General features: G+C 44.6%; 1 protein-coding gene across 4 annotated transcripts in view; it reads right to left on the reverse strand.

Annotated features, from left to right (window-relative positions):
- The window catches only part of sl (small wing phospholipase C gamma 1), a 140,886-nt gene that overhangs the window by 60,247 nt on the left and 60,627 nt on the right, over window positions 1-20,012 (reverse strand). For all 4 annotated transcript variants that reach the window (XR_011044319.1, XR_011044318.1, XM_068372781.1 and 1 more), the window contains exons 10-13: window positions 10,431-10,536; window positions 10,042-10,235; window positions 1,955-2,121; window positions 1,082-1,223 (exon numbers count right to left, since the gene is read on the reverse strand). Coding sequence is in view for 2 of the 4 variants with exons in the window: in XM_068372781.1 (XP_068228882.1) it covers window positions 1,082-1,223; window positions 1,955-2,121; window positions 10,042-10,235; window positions 10,431-10,536 (609 nt within the window). In the remaining 2 variants the exon portion in view is untranslated. The remainder of the gene's footprint in view (window positions 1-1,081; window positions 1,224-1,954; window positions 2,122-10,041; window positions 10,236-10,430; window positions 10,537-20,012) is intronic.

Raw genomic sequence — 20,012 nt, forward strand, 5'->3', positions numbered from 1 at the left:
TCTCTCTCTCTCTCTTGATTTCACACAGAAGAGAAATGCCCACTCACCCTTCGTCAATAAACAGGTTATTTGACCAAAGGAAAAAACTGAAAGGACTAAGAAATTGAAAATTAACAAGTTCCTTTAAATTAGTATTTAAAACACTTCAGTTTGAAAGAAGAATGAACAAAACGTCAAAATCGATTTACTCTTTCTGCAAAGTGAAACCGTGATTCTCTCTTTCTCTATCGTAACGATAGAGCGCAAACTGCGTAGCATAAATAAACCAAACGTTAGTTCATCTTTGAAACAGCACGAAGACTATTCAAAGAAAATCTTTCATAAAATATCTACTAAAAAATATTCATTTCATAACTCTTACAGAGCAAATGATTTAAACTTAACGAAAATAAAAGTTGAATGGGCTCAACGTTGTTTAACTTCGGTTTCCAAGTTAGGACCGCCTACTCTCGGACTAGGGGAGGAATAGGTAAGGCCGCATATAAACAAAACATAAAATTTATCTTGATGTTTAGTATAAATGGAAAGCTAATCGAAGAGGCCTAATAAAGGCGGGTGAGATATAAAATATATAGAGGAAAATCTATAATTAACAACAACAATTTATAACGTGATAAGATAATTGCTAAAAGCCTAAAACACACTTCCGTACACTAAGGGAAGGGTCGGCCATCTTTACTCTATGGAAAAAACCAGAGATAAAAGAGCAAGGGCAAAACACTTTTACTCTCCTTTCAAAAGCATTTCTTTTGAGGATAGTATTGAATAATCCAACACGGCGAAAGCAATAAAACCAAAACCAAGTACTTCACCAATTCGGTAGAAAACTCGAGGTCATAATAGCGAGTGGAATCGACTTGTCGATGAAACCAACAGAGAAGAACTGGAGCTGTTTACATGTATATGCGGTATCTGGCCGATAGTCGGCGCTGGTGGGCACACCCGCTACCTTCATGGCGATCGCTCGCGAGTTTTTGAATTCTGTCGAGCCGTCGGAGACGTCAGCTATTATATATTCACCGGCTAAGTTTAATATTTAAAAAATTTACCCATAAAGACGCTAATAATTACCATCACCCACCTGAGAACGTATGGCAAAAACACGGTAGTGCTCAATAAGACCGTGAAGGCTTTCAAAACAATCATCATCTTTCAGCCAGAATCTCGTGGTATCCCCTTCCTGACGGGTTCGAATACGACAGTGCCATGACTTACCCTGATACCTAAGTATAAACAGGCATGATAAATGTCTAATATTTCAAGTAAATGATCAAGCAAAGAACAATTTCAAATATTAAATGTGATACAAAGAATGAATAAAAATCAAAGAAAAAGATAAATAAAGCCTATCATTAGGGTATCATAGGGTATTGCTTATTAGTACACGTGATCCCTAAATATAGAAATTTCTACAAATCACTAATATTTATCAAACCTGACTAAGCGCTAAAGCGAAGATCTTCCACAACACAATACATATAGGCCTATTTATGATATTGTCAAGTCCCTTCCAATGTTCATCCTTACACTGCTTTTATGTCACAATTATTGATTTCCAAGTCTCAATGATTTGTATTACTTTAAAGTTATCAATCACAAATTAGATAAACTAATAGTGCAGTAAACTCAACCTAGTCCTATATTATAAGGTTAAAGAGGATTCTTTTTTTTTCTGCTCTAACATTGATCTTTTATTTTCCCAGCATCAATTTACAAATAGAAAAAATCATGGTAATCTTGCCAAAGCCAACTCTTAACAACAGGCTAATACATGAATAATCGACACACTACAGTATTCAGTTCCTATTATTTCTTTTGTCTATAATTTCATATCTATTAAGTAACTAATTTTAGCAGTTAATATTTTCTTACTGATTCTAAAAAATATATACAAAAGAAATCTTGAAATGTAATGTAAAACCAAATACTATGTTCAACATTGAGATTTACTTACCAAAAGGACAATGTGTGATCACCAACAAAATTTTCTGAGCCTCTAACTAAGAATGTCCCATCCCCCAAATGACTATTTTGTTCTAAAAGTTCTTCTGCCTTTTTGCGACCTCCTTGAAGTCTTCCATGGTACCAAGGCTCTTGTAAATGGCGTTCATCATCACTAACCTAGAGGAGAGGCACATAAGCTGTCTGTAATTTTTATATAACAAATATCTTTTTCATCAAATCTTTAATAAGTTTCATTATATAATACAGTTGGCTTCTCTTTTCCACAGATTCTCCAATCATAAATTTACTTATACAATACCCTGCTGACTTATTGATATTATTATACAAAGATATACGAGAGAAATACAAGTAATACGCAGCTGGAAAATTGCTTCAACCTCTTGTTTGCTTGATGCATGAGTATCTAGTTTTTTTTGTGTGCTCAGCATTGAGATACAGTACCAGCTCTTTGCCTTATGTCACTCAGTCTTTCGCCACAACTTCTCCTGTTGGTCGTGCGCGCAACAGAAAAACAATCAAAACAATTCTTTGCGGGAGAGAACGGCAGCATGTCCGTTCTCTACCAAGCCAAAAAGTAAAGTGGTTACTCAGCCGAGAAGTGTGAGTGAGCGAGGTAGCCAGTCTACCCCACCCCCCACCTGCCAATTAGCAGATGGGGTAGTTATCCCTGACTAAAATTATCATGGCTCGTCTTTCAGCTACGCCAAAAGCATACCCCTATAAATAGTGGAGGGTTTGTATCTACGCTGGAACAAATCTTGGTTTACATCACATAGCCTACGTAGATGGCTGCTGATCGTCAGCACCAATAGCTGACTAGTGTGTTGTTGTTCAATGCGCATTTTAATAAAGTGGTCGAGTTCGTTAAATTGTGCTCCTCTTTTTTTCAAGGATTACATGATAGGGAGCTTAATCCTATTGAAAATACTCTGTTAAACTATATGTGAACATATTCATGATACCGTCGTGACCTTGAAAACAGCCGTCACAAAATCAAAATAAAAAATTGGTAATTGTTGTTGTTAAAATACACCTTGAACTGATAATAGAAAAGTACAAAAATTACTAAGCAAAGTTCAGATAACATCGATAATAAGGATTATTGTTGATATCTTTCAGTACGTATATGTTATGCTGTCGGCTAAAGCTACAGATCAGCTGACAAAACCGAATTTACCTGACACTAAGGAAACAAATATTTCTGTTAAATCTGTCATGTGTGTGTGTATATATATATATATGAGAGAGAGAGAGAGAGAGAGAGAGAGAGAGAGAGAGAGAGAGAGAGAGAGAGAGAGAGAGAGAGAGAGAGTAAATATATGATAACATGATAATAGCTATAAACAAAATGTATGAAAACTATGATATTCTATAACAAATTGGTGCTGATGTAATTTATATTGAAAGAGCTAAAAAAATATTCTCTGTTCTTCACGATAGTCTTGATTTCAGCTGATCTCAACCATAAGTAAAGAAAATAAAGTAATTATTGATTGTTAAGTTGCACTTGAAATTATGAAGATGGTATACAAAAATGTATTTTCATATGATTTTATATACTTTTATTATTTATTGTACAATATGATTATATGTGCTGTTGATATTTCAAATGATAGATAGCTGAACTAACATAGAAAATGTAATTGTTAAGCTCTTAAAGACTGCTAATTAAAATGAAAAGTCACACAGCTGTTTTCATAATTCCTTTGCTACGATTTATGTTAATTATGTGAACATTTACTTTATATATGTCTTTTAAAATGATTTTATATTCTTTAATTCTTATCTATAGCAAAGAAACATGTTCTTTGTGCTTTTGACTCTATTCCAGTGATAATATGACTTTGATACTTGTGGCGGACAGACGGAAAGTCAAACAAAATGACTCAAAACTGGATTTTTATTTTTTCATGTGATATTTTTGAAAACTAACAAATTCGAAACAGACTTAACTCGAAACCACATAAGTCAAGGTATACCTACAAAGTGAGTTTTACCCCAAAAGGTTAAAAGGACTCTTCATGTGTTCTTACCAATACTAAAGGCAGAAATTCTCCATATATTTGAAAGATAAAAAGGCTTATACCATAATGAAGTTGTACGCAAGTCTGAGAAGAATGAGGCTCTGATTTAGGAGATATTCAAGAAAAGAAAGGATAAATCAAGCATCACTATGGCCCTTCCAAAGTTAAATTCATTGCAATGGCGAGTGACAATGTTTTAGTAAAAGACCAGGAAGACATTGATCTAGGATAGAGGATAAGGCAAAGAGGATACCAATTAACTTAGACATTACAACAGAAGGCCTTAAGACTGCATGAAGATTTCGCCAGCAAAATCAATTAAAGCTCCTAGAAAAGAAATAAAACCATATTAAGCAAAGGGCAAGAAAGGGATTAGTAAATAAATCTAAAATAAAAATAAAAATCAAAATTACAGGAAAATCTTCAGCAGTAGACAAAGAGGTAATACTACCAGATCCAGCAAGATCAAAAGAGATTAAAAAACTAGGTGAATACAATTTAAAGTAAGTTTTAAACAGTGACAAGACTGGGCTTTTCTGGGAAAAAATGTCTAGCAGGATCTATATTCACAAAAATGCCAAACAGGCTTCAGGGTTCAATGTATGGATGGATCAGCTGATCTTAGTTTTTGGCACATAGAATTTCTTCTGGGTCCTCAGTCCAGGCAGGAGCTTGAAGGATTCTTGAGCTCTGAGGGATTTCTTGTGCCTCGAGACAAACCAGTCGACGTGGCCCATGCCCAGGGACATGTCCGGAGCCACTGGTAGGGTCAAGGACGGTTTCTGCTGTACTGGGTTATCCACAATCCTCCCAAAACCCGAAAGCCAGGCCTGCTCTGAGGACGGTTTGGGCTCGTCTAGCCTGAGGTAGTGCCAAATCAGTGCCAATACCTTCCTGTAGGAGGATACCTCATCAGGCTAACATTCGCCAGTATCTATTAAGCCCTCTACCACTTGATCCTCCGTGTCGGCTGTATCCTCGATCACGGATGGATCCGTGGGGGCGGCCGTATCCCTGACATCCGGCCGGCTCAATGGAGCGGCTGCCTCTGTCACGGATGGAGATGTGTCAGCAGCTGCATCCGATGCCTGGATGGAGCCGGTGAGACTTTGGGTGTGGGAACAATGCTGCCAAGCTGAGCCAGCGGCTGCCACCGCTGAATGGATGGAGCCGGTGACTTGCCGGGCAAGGGCAAGGGAAAGTTAACATGTGCCAATGGCTGCATCCGAAGCGTGGACGGAGTCGAAGAGACACTGGGCAAGGGCACGGAAGCGGCTCCAGCAGCCGCCGAGGCAGGCACTGGAGCGGCAAGAGCCCTGTTCAACCCGCAAGGAGGTAAAACCACTTTAGCCCTCTTCTTTCTGGATCACTACTTCTTGTTCTTCTTACTCGCAACTTTGGCCTTCTTCTCGACGGGCCTGAGTCCGAGCTTGACTTCTTCCTCTTCGACTTCTTTCTATTTATCCTCATCTCCCGGTATCTGGAGTCTTCCGACGATGAAGAGCTGGAAGACGAGGTAACGTCCGAGGAAGACGAAGAAGAAGAGGAGCTATCAGAGTCCTCCGAGTCTTCTGCCACCAATATGGGGGCTTGCAATTGTGCTACCGGGGTGACAGGTTGCATGAAATCAGGCAGTAGCTCAACAGAAGGCGCCGGGGGCGTGCATAGTGACCCACGTGAGGCAAACCAGCCAGAAAATTCTTCTTCCTGCCGCATGGGTGACCTGAAGGGCGTCCTTAGCGCCGTCCACACAATGGAGTCGGGGTCCGAAGAGCACGTGGCTCGCCTTTCTCTGTCTTGATTGCCCCCTGAAACCGCTGCACCTGAAAAGCACTGCCACAATGGGGGGGAAGGAGCTGGTGTTCCTGACCTCCCCCACACCAGGTCCTCACTCGAGATGGGTCCTGCGGGCACCAGAACCTCATCTACGGAAAGCACTTCCATCACAACAGCAGACTCCCCACTTGTCTGCGTAGGCACAATGCAACTAGATTCATTGAAATCAGACTCATGGGGAACAGGAATGGGCTGTTTCCCCGCAACGGACTTACCTCGTCCCCTACTCTGGGTAAGGGAAGGGGAAGGAGAACCGCTCTTCGAAGGTGCTAACAGAGACGTTAACGGCAAACCGATACCAGGTTTCCTCGGCGACCGCTTCGACGCCTTCTTCTTCTTTGTACCGAATAAAGTCCACTGCAGTTCCGGCTAGGACGCAAACTCCGGACACGTGGAGGCAGGCGAGCACACACTGCCTCTACACGTAGAGCACAACGTGTGAGGATCGATGCTCAACTTAAGAGAGCCATGCCCCGCATGACTTACCGGCCATGGGCCCGGGACAACGACATTGGGATTCCATAAGGGAATTCACAAGCTACACAAGTAACACAAGGAAGGGATATGAGCGGGAAAGCACAAAGGGAACACATGTAACACAATGGTGGGTCGGACGGGATGTGAGAGAGTGGCGAGATGTTATCTACGCCGCGACCAGATGCTTACTGGCGACACAGACCTAGTAGCGCGCCCTCGCGAGCTGACCCTGGGTCACCTCAGGGCACATATCCATCCACCACAGAAAGACCTAACAAGGGAAAACGGAGATAGGGGGAACTGCGCAAAATTCTTGGTCGGTTAGGGAGGAGATCCCAGATACTCTTAAGAAAGTAGTTCGAGGTAAGTACTCCATGTTGGAACAACTTATTTTTTATGATAATGCTGCAGGTTAAATGATAAATGCCAAGCATTGTTTGTCACTCAAGAGCTATAGTCAATTTTTTTTAGCGATGCATATTTGTACCGACTCACAGGGGTGCCCTTTTAGCTCGGAAAGGTTCCTGATACGATTGGTCGGAAGTATTTTTGTCCGAACACCTTCATTGTTCTCAAATAATTACCAAGTAATGTGAATCAAAACTTATTTACTAACTTATATTTCTCCATCAGATATATTTTTGTCAATAAACAATGTGAAAGAATAAATATATTGTAGAGTATTGTCACAGTAAGTCTAAATTTAATAACCCAATCTGCCGAAGTCAACGACAGCAGCTTATTTTCGGATGCACGATTTGTAATTTTGTAAATTTTCACATATTTTAACACAAATTGGGATAAATTGCACTCAGCATAAGTTAAACATGTTTTTTACAGTATACACTTTCTTTGAATACCAGAATTTACCAAAAACATGGAATTAATAAAACCCGATATTTGTGAAAACTTATGACGAGGTAAAAGAACAGCCTGCAGCAGCCTGGCGGGAAAACAATCCCTTCAGACTGTCATAAACGCAGTTTTTTTTTTTTTTTTTTTTTTTCATAATATAGTTCGGCCTATTCCTTTTAGTTTAAATAGTCTTGCATTGTCTCTCTTCGTAATATTTTGCTTAGTATTTTCCCACATTCCTGTTCCTCAGTGCCTTTAGCTACACGTGTGGAGGTTATCGAGCGCCTATTAAGGAAGGAAGGATTCTCGGAGAAGACAACTTCGAGAATGTCAGGGTATCTTCGGAAGTCCTTGAGCGTGGTGTACCAGGCCAAGTGGGCCACGTTTGTGAAGTGGTGTGCCACACAGAACCTGAGACCCTTGGATGCATCAGTCCACAAGAATGCAGACTTCCTGGTCCACCTGAGGGACGACCTGGGGTCTCCATTCCAGCTATCAAGGGGGTCCGAGCGGCCCTGGGGTAGGTTTTTCAACTCAAGAGGCATCAACCTGGGGGCCTCTCGCCAGATTTCCATGCTCATCAGGAGTTTCGAGCAATCTTGTTCCCCACGCGCCTCTAGGGTCCCGTAGTGCGACGTGGCCAAGGTTCTCAGGTTTTGACAAGGCCTCCCTTCAAACTCCTCAAGGATATCCTGGATAAAGACCTCACTCTCAAGACAGTGTTCTTACTAGCTCTAGCCTCAGCCAAGTGTGTGAGTGAGCTCCACGGCTTGTCCTTCGAGGTCTGGCACTTGAAAGGGTGGAAGGACCTGTCCTTTAAGTTCCTACCTGAATTTGTGGCCAAAACCCAGAACCCAGCAGTTGCGGACCCAAGGCTAGAGGAGTTCTCAGTTCCGGCAATCCCTCACTCAGACAACCCGGAAGACTTGCTCCTGTGCCCAGTGAGAACAGTCAGGAAATACCTTAGTAGGACAGCCACACTCCAGCCAGCCATCAAAAGTCTGTTTGTCTCTTCAGGCCCAGTAAAGAGGGCAGTGTCTAAGAACACGATCTCCTTCTGGCTTCGGCAAGTCATCAAGAGAGCTTACGACAGTGAGGGGTCTGCGGTCCCTGGTACCCCGCGACCCTATGATATTAGGGGTCTTAGCACTTCTTTGGCATTTGATAGCAACATGGCGTAGGCCAAATCATGCGAGCAGGTACATGGTCCAGGCAGTCCACCTTTACGGCTCACTACCTGAAAGACTGTATGAGGAAATCCCTGGACTCCTTCTCCATTGGTCCAGTAATTTCTGCCATGCAACAAGTTTAAAGCTAAAAGCCCCGGGTAGCCCAAGGGAAGTAATCGCAAGCAACACAAGTTTCCTCCTTACTCTCCCTTTCCCCTTTTCTTTCTTCCTCCCATGTGAGAGATAGATGCTATGGAAGCCCATGTCTGGATTATGCATAAAGGTGAGTTATACAAAAGGTAGACTTTTGCGTGCTTCCCCTGACTCTCCTATCCTGTCCATTGTGTTGTCTAGACCTAGCCTCCTATCTGGGTCCCGTGTCCTGGGATGGTAATGGTGGGTCTTCCGGCCTGTAAGTCCACCCCCTCCTCCTAAAGTGTAAGTCTCCTAAGAAAGTAGTTCAAGGTAAGTACTCCGTGTTGGAACAAATCACAAATATTAAGTAATTTGTATTTTTCCAAACAGTACTTTACTCAAACTACTTTCAGGTTATTGCCCACCCATCCTGCCCAGAGTGTCTTACAGGAGTTCGAAATAGTACTTAAACATATGCTTGCTGGCGATAAGCCTCCTATTTGGAGGGGTATCACGGATACTAATACCTTAGCAGCAAGCATATTATAAAATGAAAAGGCATACAGCAGTTAACTACCACAATGTCCTTTTCCAAGATACTAAAAAGGGTCTACCAGTTGGGGAACAGAAAAAGACCCAGTACCATCAACATCACCTACTGCCAACCCACAACTCTGTTTTGTCTGTTCCCTCTTCGGATATTCATTCCTTTACGACATCTGCTCCTCATGAGATCCAAACACTTATGTTTCTACTCAACTTATAGCAAGTGACACTGATCCTGATGAGCCCTGTTCCTTTTCATCAAGTGATTAGAAGCTACTATTAGGGATACACCACCATTCCCCCATTTTCATTGGTGTTAGCATCTGAAGAGCATCATCATTTCCTTGTCATCTACACAACATCGACAAGAAGAATAAAGGAGTCGGTGAATATCTGAGTAGCCTGCAGTTAGTATTTCATAAACAGTTAATACAAACGGTTACATTACTGTAGCATAATACTTGAGATTTACGTTACCTTTATTTTAACATATACAGTACATGCAATGTGTACTGTACTGTACAGTATATATTTGTACATGTACAGTAAACTACATACACACATTAAACAGTAACATTGAAGTTACAGCACTATATCATACTGTAGCGGCACAATACTGAATAGTACTGTACAGTGCATTGTGCAGTATGTACCAAGTATATCCTGTATAGTACTGTGTAGTTAGTGATAAGCAATTCTATTGCTGGAACTACAGATATTTTTCTACTTGAAGAAGTGTGTTACACCTTACATTGGGGAATTATTTACCAACCATAGAACTCTGGTTGCAGATTAAAACATGAAATTCCTTGGGGAGGGGGCATCCAAATATAATCTTAATGAGTAAGGAGGGCCAACTGTAATAATTATGAAGAAAAATGGGTGCTGTGAAGATAATCTACTCATTTTAAATTCTGTATTCACAGTGAACTGCAAAATGTAGGCAGCACCCTAATATAAAGATATAGACTCAAAAATATCCAACAATCATCAAATAAGACTAAGAATACAAATAGAAACACTTCCTTGCTTACATCACTGGAAAGACGACGTTCATTGCCAGATTCCTCAAAATCCATTTCCTGGTCATTTTGTAGCTCAGTAAAATAAAGACGATCCTGGGTGAGTACAAAAAAGTGAGGTTGCCACGCCGATGAATCAACTGGATTTTTGAGGAACACTTTTGCGCTCTTTATACTGAGTTTACTGAGTTCCATTTCTCCTCCCACTGCAAAATTTATTTCATTTAAAAATTATTAACAATGAAATCAAAGACAAAATTGTACTTTGAAGAATTTCTAATTCATCACAATTCACATTCTATACAAATATTATGATTACTTCTTTAGAATAGAGTAATTCATAACTAAGAGCTTAGGCTACTATTTTTTCTATAACACTGAAACAAAGAAATGGATCTTACATTCATCTATATTTGCTGCTAAGGGTGTGGCCTCGTCGGTTCCTTCTGGAAGTTTCTTGTGCTTCAATATAATCTTGCCCTTGAGTTGTTCAGGAGATGGCATTGCCTAGAAATTAAATAAATATTAAATTTCACTCATACACAAACAAATACTGTACACCACACTAATTTTACTTTACATTTGTTTACTAAACTCCATAACCCTTGACTATATTAACTTTCAATTTCCACTGATTTTATACACTTGAACCCCACTATTTCAGGTGCTTCTGCTCACTAAGACATTACCACCAACTTGAGAGTATCCTCTGAACATCACACACTTTATCCTTCATACTTGGCCTGCAACTTTGTATCTGTCCCCTACTGATTTGTTATCAAAATATTAAATGGCCCTAACATAATCTATTCTTTTATTCATACCAACTTGTATTATTGTTATGATTATTATTACTAGCCAAGCTACAATATAGTTGGAAAAGCAAGATGCTATAAGCCCAAGGGCTCCAACAGGGAAAATTAGCCCAATGAGAAAGGAAATAAGGAAATAATGAACATTTAAAACAAAATATTTTAAACACAGTAACAACATCAAAACATATGTTTCATATATAAACTATAAAAAGACTTATGTCAGCCGGATAAACATAAAAACATTTGCATTAAGTTTGAACTTTTGAAGTACCCCCGATTCAACTACTCGATTAGGAAGATCATTCCACAACTTGGTAACGACTGGAATAAAACTTCTAGAATACTGTGTAGTATTGAGCCTCATGATAAAGAAGGCCCGAGTACTAAAATTAACTGCATACCTGGTATTACGAACAGGATGGAACTTTCCAGGAAGATCTGAATGTAAAGGATGATCAGAATTATGAAAAATCTTATGCAACATGCAAAAAAAACTAATTGAACGATGGTGCCAGAGAATAATATCTAGATCAGGGATAGGAAATTTAATAGACTGTTAGTTCCTGTCAACAAATTAAGATGAGACTCAACAGCTGATGACCAGACAGGAGAATAATACTTGAAACAAGGTAGAACGAAAGAATTCAAACACTTCTCCAGAAAAGACTGATCATCAAACATCTTAAAAGACTTTCTCAATAAGCCCATATTTTGTGCAAATGAATACACAGACCTAAAATTTTCAATATTTACAGTATTTCTAACTTATTATGTCCTTAATCCTTATTCAGACTGGTGTACAGATACCATATAATCTCTGAATCTTCCATAATACATACAATGTAAATGACAAATTCGTAGATAATTTGATTTTTCCTAACTATACAAACCTTAGCAATTTAATAAGGGGATTACTTTCGGCGTAGCTGAAATGACGAGCCATTAATTTTTAACGAGGGTTAACTACACACACCGCTAGTTACCGGGGGTTAGGAAGGGTAGCTTGCTACCGCTCCCACTCACACACCTGTGATTGCACTCACTTTGCTTGGAGGTAGGACTTCAAGGGGGATAGGGCTGGCGGGTAAGTTTGGTAAAATAGCTAAGGTTTGTATAGTTAGGAAAAATACAAATTATCTACGAATTTGTCATTTGTTCCATAACTGAAATACAAAACATGCTATTTAATGGGGGTGACTCACCCATTAGGAAGGGTGGACGTCCCAGCCAATCTGGCTTTTGTCTTTACCCGGGAGCTCCTCATCTGAGTGTGTCAGTACTCAAGGAATAAGAAGTCCCTAAGCCTTGCTAAAACCTTGCTATGCAAGGTTCGCGGCCTACGCAAGCTTTGTGTGAAGGTATGTAGAAGTGGGACTGTCCTGGTAAAGTTATTCAGAGTACTTTAGATGGAAAAACTGTGCACCAGGACTTTCCAATACCACCTCGTCAGGGTATGGGGACGCAACAGTATTAACCCTTTTACCCCCAAAGGACGTACTGGTACGTTTCACAAAAGCCATCCCTTTACCCCCATGGACGTACCGGTACGTCCTTGCAAAAAAATGCTATAAAAATTAGTTTTTCATATTTTTTGATAATTTTTTGAGAAAATTCAGGCATTTTCCAAGAGAATGAGACCAACCTGACCTCTCTATGACAAAAATTAAGGCTGTTAGAGCAATTTAAATAAAATATACTGCAAAATGTGCTTGGAAAAAAATAACCCCCTGGGGGTTAAGGGTGGGAAATTTCCAAATACCCCGGGGGTAAAAGGGTTAATCTTAATACTAAGTACATAAGGGAGCATGGTTTACCTGCAGTGGTTTGAGGTCAGCTATGCAGAGAACCCAGGATGCTGCTTTCCCCAAGAGAGGGGAGAATGAAGAAAAGAATAAGGGCCAGTCAAACCTTTTCATTCATGCAGACTAAAACCGGGTAACAATGCCCTCAACCTTCTGCTACTTGTCCAATAAGGACCTTGAGGTTTTAAACCAGCTGTTGTGCAGCCACCACAGGACCGATAGAGAACGTATCAAGTCTCCTGTGGGTCACGTCTTGCAAGTAGTAGGATGTGAACGTGTTCTGACGCTTCCACACCCCAGCTTGAAGAACCTGCGCCACTGACTAGTTTCTTTTGAATGCCAGGGGCGTAGCTAAGCCACTGACATCATGAGCTCTGGGGCGATGTGACGGAGGAGGGTTTGGATTCAGTACATGGTCAATGACCCTGCAAATTCACGCTGAGATGGTGTTCTTGATGACCCTCCTCTTGGTCATTCCTGTGCTGACAAATAGTGCTGGCACACGAGGACGGGCTGCGGCTGTTCTCTTAAGATACAGCCTCAAACTCCTCACTGGGCATAGTATGAGATGGTCTAGGTCATCTATTACAGTATGGAGTACGAAGACTAGAAATCCGGAGGGAGTGGAATCGAGGATCCGCTACTCCCAGGTTCTGAGTCTTAGCAATAAACTCATGGACGAGGCTGAACGTTACCTCTCCCCATCCCCTTGAATGGGCGATGTCGTATGAGAGACCATGGAGTTCACCAACTCATTTGGCCGAAGCCAAAGCTAACAGGAACACCGTCTTCCAAGTCAGGTAGCGATCTGTTGCCTGGCTTAGTGATTCATAGGGAGGTCTCTCAAGAGACCCGAGAGCTCGAACCACGTTCCATGGGGGAGGTCTCACTTCTGACTGGGGGCAGGTAAATTCATAACTCCGTATGAGTAAAGAAAGTTCTAGCGATGAAGAAATGTCCATTCCTTTCAGTCTGAAGGCGAGGCTTAAGGCTGAGCGATAGCCTTTCACTGCCGAGACTGATAGGCGTATTTCTTCACGCAAATAAACGAGGAACTCCGCTATTGCTGTAATAGTGGCATCGAGTGGAGAGATACCCCTTCCACGAAACCAACCACAGAAGACTTTCCACTTTGCCTGGTAGACTGCTGCTGATGACTTGCGCAGATATCCAAGTTTCGAAAATTCTCTCTCGGAGAGGATATGCTAGATAGTCTCCAGGTGTGAAGTCGTAGCGAAGGTACGGCTTTGTGGAATATGTTGGCATGTGGTTGCCTGAGTAAATTGTGCCGTGGAGGGAGTTCCCTTGGAGGCTCCGTTAGGAGCTGCAGAAGGTCCGGAAACCATTCTGCGTGATGCCATAGCGGAGCTATGAGGGTCATTGAAAGATTGACCGATGTTCTGGTCTTGTTGAGTACCCTCATCAGACAGAACGGGGGAAAGGCGTAAACGTCGATGTTGTCTCACCGTTGTTGGAAAGCATCTTGCTAGAGAGCCTTGGGGTCTGGAACTGGGGAACAATACAGTGGGAGCCTGAAGTTCAGGGCCGTTGTGAAGAGGTCACAGTCGGAGAACCCCACAAAAACAGGACTTTGTTGGATACTAGATGATCCAAAGACCACTCGGTACTCACTATCTGAGATGCTCTGCTCACGTTGTCGGCGAGCACATACCTTTTGCCTGGAATGAAGCGTGCCAATAGTGGTATCGAATGGATTTCGGCCCATCTCAGTATCTCTACTGCTAGATGGGATAGTTGCTGCGAAAAAGTACCTCCTTGCTTGTTGATCTAAGCCACTACAGTGGTGTTGTCGCTCATTACCACCACTGAGTGGCCTGCCATGAACTGTTGGAACTGTTGAAGGGCCAGAAAGACAGCCTTCATCTCTAGATTTATGTGGAGGTACTTTTCTGACTGACCAGAAGCCTAAGGTCGTGTGGTGCAGCACGTGGGGCCCCCCTTTTTTTGAAGCATCTGAGAACAGCATCAAATCCGGGAGAGGACGAGAAGATCCACTCCCTTTCGTAGATTCTCGTCTGTCACCCACCACTGGAGATCCGCCAGTTCCACAGGTCCAATGGGGATCTGGATGTCCGGGGAGTCGTGAGCTTGATTCCACCGGGACTTGAGTCGCCACTGGAGGGATCTCATCCTGAGATGACCATTGGGAACCAGACGGGCCAGCGATGAAAGGTGACCGAGAAGACGTAACCACGATTGGGCTGGAAGTTCTTCTCGTCTGAGAAAAGGTCTTGCGACCTTTCTCAGCCTTGATATCCTGTCGTCTAATGGGAAGGCTTTGTGGAGATTGGTGTCTATGATCATGCGTAAGTATACCAGTCTCTGAGTGGGAAGCAGAGAGGACTTCAAGATTTACCATGATCCCCAGATCCTGGCTAAGTCTCAGAAATTTGTCTCGGTGTTGAAGAAGGGTTGACACAGAGTCTGCTAGGATCAGCCAGTCGACCAGATAACAGAGGAGATGGATGCCAATCCTGTGTGCCTAAGATGACACTAGGGTAAAGACTCTGGTGAAGACTTGTGGTGCTGTGGAAAGACCGAAGCACAGCACCTTGAACTGGTACTTTCTGTTGTCTTGGCTGAATCTTAAGTACTTCCTTGAAGACGGATGGACTGTGATCTGGAAGTACGCGTCCTTTAGATCCAGTGTACACATGAAGTCTTGCGGTCTTACTGATAGTCTGAACGTGTCTGCCGTCTCCATGCTGAACGGAGTTTGTTTGACCAACTTGTTCAGGGCTGAGAGGTCAATGACTGGTCTCCAGCCTCCAGACGCCTTTCTTACAAGAGTCTACTGAAGCAGCCTGGGGATCCGTCGAGAACCTCTTGGAGAGCGCCCTTCTTCAACAGGGTCTGGACTTCTGCCCGAAGGGCTTGCCCCCTTGCCGATCACATGGCAAGGGTGTTCAATGACACTTGATTCTTGGTCAGGGGAGGTAAAGATGTTATGAACGGGACGCGATATCCTAGACTGATCATGGAGATTGTCCAGGAATCGGCCCCGAGTTGCTTCCACCTGTCCGAGCAACTTTGTAGGCATCCCCCCACTGGTGGAAACACAGGAGGACTGCCTATCCTAGTGTTTGTGGCCTCGGCTGCTTAAGATTTTTTCCTCCCCTGGAGGACTTTTTGCCTTTCCTGTCTTTGACAAGAAAGGGCTTAGACACCACTGTCTTCGCTGCTTTCGTCGTCGTTGCAGTCTTCGTTGGACGGGACTGCTGGGGTGCTGGCGGTTTATAGGGCTTGGATGTTAAAGCCCTGTGGAGGAGGGAGTCTTAATGAGACTTCCTCCACCTCTCAGCAGCAAGTTCCACATCCTTAAGCACAAACAGATGGGACCCCTCTAGGGAGGAATGTCTGAGCCTGTTTATCTCGACGCTAGGGACCTTCTGGTGGAACCTCTCAGACACTGCATCCCGACGTTTCAAGATGGTGTTTGCACACAAGTTCGAGACTTGGTGGGCAAGAAACTCGATCGTGCGAGTGCTTGAGAGAAGGAAGGTTTCCATAGCTTTCCTGGTACATTCCTTGGAAAAATCCTCGGATCGTATCAAGATACCTAAGGTCCCTAACCAGATGTCCAGCCACAAAGTAGCTTGCATAGCATACTTGGTGACCTTCTCCTGAATAAGGATCTCGGTTGCCGAGAATGAGACCTGCCGGTTGGAGTCTCTCTCAAGAGGGATTTCCCTGGTTAGCTCTTCCAGAGAGTGGTGAAGAGGAAGAGCTGAACTGGGTTTCTCCAGGAGCTTGTTCGTAGTACTGGCACGGTTGGAGGCGGCAAACTCAGAGAGCTGTTGGGAGATCTTGTCCCTGGTACTCTTCACCCCTTGAGACCAGGGCATGGCTGCACTGGTCTTTGACGGTTTCTGAGTACCAAAGACGCGGTCTAAGACCGTGTCTTTGCCCTCTCGAGGGGGTATCTCTGGGTCGGAAAACCCATTGAGAACCCTAATTAGAGTCAGACCCTGCCAAAATGCATGCTCTGACTATTGTTGGTCTCCTCCTGTTGCAGAACTTGCAGCGAAGTCTCCTTCTATCTCCTAAGGCTCTTCTTGGGGTGAGTCGCGGATATTCCCTGAGTGGCTGGCTGTCTCCATTCTAACCCTAGTGGAGGACTTAGGCAGAGTTTGGAGTCTTTGGATTCCTTCCTAGGAACCTAGGAAGGATTCCTTCCTAGGAACCTAGGAAGGAGGTAAGACTCCAACATCGATGACCTGTGTGGCATGTCCCTCCTGCTCTCAGATTGCGGGGAACTCTCCGCGTGTAGACAAGTTTCCTCCATTGGTGCGATGGAAGTGTCTCTCTCCTCGCATGGTTCCCTTGGTGACGGGAAGTCTTCGTCCGACAGGGATGTAGAGTCTTTCTGAAACAGGAGGAACTCGTCTCGATGGTCTGCATGGAGCCAGCTTCACCCTCGGGGAAGTGACCTCGTCAGAAACTCCTCTTTTCCTCTTCAAAGGGGTTGAGGAAGCTATGGTTCCGTGCCTTAGGTCTAGAGCTATAGGTCGCTCTAATGAGCGATCAGACAGGACAGGCTTGAAAGCCTGTGTTACGGCTCTGACTAAGGCACTGAACCAGAGCTGCTGACTAACGGATGCACTGTCAGACAGATCCCCTGAAGGGAAAGGGACCTAAGATTCCCTACGAGAAGTCACTGTGATAGGTGGGTCCACCTTAGAAGGCAGTTTAGGGATCCTGAACCCCTCTGCTTGAAAGTGTTTCCCTTCTCCCGCAGTGCACGCTTGCAGGGAGGGGAATGAGGTGATGGCGACCTTGCAGAATAACGCATCTTTGCTCGTGCCTGTTGGTGTGCGTGCTCGTGCCTGTTGGTGTGCGTGCTCGTGCCTGTTGGTGTGCGTGCTCGTGCCTGTTGGTGTGCGTGCTCGTGCCTGTTGGTGTGCGTGCTCGTGCCTGTTGGTGTGCGTGCTCGTGCCTGTTGGTGTGCGTGCTCGCGCGCGGGAGAATATTGGTGCTAGCGCGTGAGATAACATTGACGCTCACGCGCGGGAGAATGCTGGCGAGGGCGCTGGAGAATCATGGCGCAGGCGTGCGGGAGAGTGTTGGCGTGCGTCCGTAGGAGAGAGATGGCGCGTGCTCGCATCTCTATGTGTGCGCACATGAGATAGTTGGTGCGCAGGTGAGCGCGAATGTTCGGGCGAGCGCTGGCACGCTGGTGAAAGTTGGCATGTAGGTGAGGGCAGCAATGTGGTTTTCGTCTCACCTACAGACTTGTGCACTGGAGTGATGGTGCGCAGGTATCTGTTGGCAAGCTGGTTGGAGCGCGGGCGATAAAGGGCGCACATGTTGGCGCGCGGGAGGGTGCTGGCGCGTAGGAGAACGTTGGCGCGCAGGCGAGTGCTGGCGCATAGGAGAATATTGGCGCGCAGGAGTGTGCTGGCGCGCAAATGGGTGCTGGCACGTAGGAGATCGTGGGCGCATAGGTGCAGGAGAGTGCTGGAGCGCAGGAGAGTGCTGGAGCGCAGGAGATCGTGGGCGCGCAGGAGAGCGCAAGCGCACTGTGGTATACTGGCATGTAGGCTACCCTGGGCGTGTGCGCATAGGGTGCGCAGGTGATCGTGAGAGCGTGGCGTGCAGGAGAGCGCTGACATATAGGTCAACGTTGGCACGTAAGCATGTGTTGGTACGCAAGCGCGTGAGGCTACTGCCATCTGTGAGAGCGAGCAGGTTGAGTGGCGCGCCGAAGCGTTGTAGAATGACGAGCTGCTGGTGAGCGCTTAAGGTTTGGGCGCGTGGGCGCGCAGGGCGAGTGTGATGGCGTGCAGCTGCGCACTTTGGAGGAGCTACGGTAGGCTCTACAGGCGACAGGAATGGTGATGGACGGTCGGCAGGTCTGGTGGATGGATGGTTGGCGTGTCCTTTGAAAGGACGACCATCCACCGAAGGAGATCGTGAACGATCTGCAGGGAGGTCCAGGACCGAAGTCACAAGACTGGTTGCAGGTGCAGTGATGGATGAATGAAGGTCTGACGGAGGCTCCTCTGCGGGGGACTGCAGTGATGACGTTGAACCAAAGCGGTGTCTCTTCACTGCTGGCGAAGGGAGACCTCTAAGGCGAAGAGGAAGGAGAGCCTTCCGACGGATGCGCCCTCTGGGGGCCGTTGGATCAGCAAGCTGACCGTCAGCAGTCCTCCGAAGAGGAGTCTCTGTAAGTGAACTCCCCTGAGGTAGAGAAATACTAGCAGGAGAGACCGACGTTTAACTTAAGTTCCCCCTCGAAGGATGGTCAGGAACGGGGGAAACTAAGTCAGCAGCTACAGCAGTAGAGTTTGGAGTGGCAGAGGAGATGGATGACGCCGCATGAGACACCTCTGACACAACAACGTTGACGAGAGTCAGGGGATCTACCTCTGACGGCGACGATGATTGCTTAACAGAAGCACCCATGCGGAAGAACTGCAGCAGGGCTTCCTTGGAGGTCAAACCTGTGAGCCCCAAGGAAGACCATATCTGTAAAAGGGAAGTTAGTGACAAGGCCTCACCCGGGGGGAGAGGTGGGGCTGCTTCGCTAGGGGAAGCAACATCATCTCTCAAGACCCGGGGTTGGTCGATAATAACTTGGTCTACGCTATTACTCGACGGTCTCTCGTAAGACACCAACCGAGTAGGAGCTTTGGAGGAGGGTTGGGCGACGGAAGAGGTCTTGGGTTTTTCTCCCTTCAAAGCAACCTTTGAAGGAGAAATATCCCGCTTGGACTTCTTCTTTCACCGTCGCGCAAACCTCTCCCGCTGGGAAGAAGACCATTCCCTGCACTCACTACACTTGTTAACACTATCACACCGTTGACTTCTGCAGGAAGGACAAAGGGAGGATCAGTCTCAACCGCTGACATATATGTTCCACAAGGGCGGCCGGAGAGTCCAGGGCAGGTGCACATTGTCGCACAAGTCAACTTCATACACACTCTAGGAGAAAACAAAACGGCGTTAATGGCTGCCAAAAGTCGGCGAGGATTAAGAGCAGTAACGTCCATTCACCATCCGAGCCGAAAGCAAAGTGAGCTCAATCACATGTGTGTGAGGGAGAGCAGTAGCAAGCTACCCTCCCTACCCCCCGCTAACTAGCAGTGTGGGTAGTTAACCCTCGTTAAAAATTAATGGCTCGACACTTCAGCTACGCCGAAAGTAATACTCCTATTAAATAGCGTGGTTTGAATTCCAGTTACTATGTAAATATAATTTCACTAAAAATTGCTAGCCTTCTCCATCAGTATTCTAGAAGCTTTATTTCAGCTGTGGAATGATCTTTCTAATCTGGTGGTTGAATCAGTGGAACTTCAAAAATTCAAACTTTTTGTAAATTCTTTTCTATTGAACAAGTTGA

The sequence above is a fragment of the Palaemon carinicauda genome, chromosome 4 (assembly GCF_036898095.1).
Source record: "Palaemon carinicauda isolate YSFRI2023 chromosome 4, ASM3689809v2, whole genome shotgun sequence".
In the NCBI taxonomy this organism is placed as follows: Eukaryota; Metazoa; Arthropoda; class Malacostraca; order Decapoda; family Palaemonidae; genus Palaemon; species Palaemon carinicauda.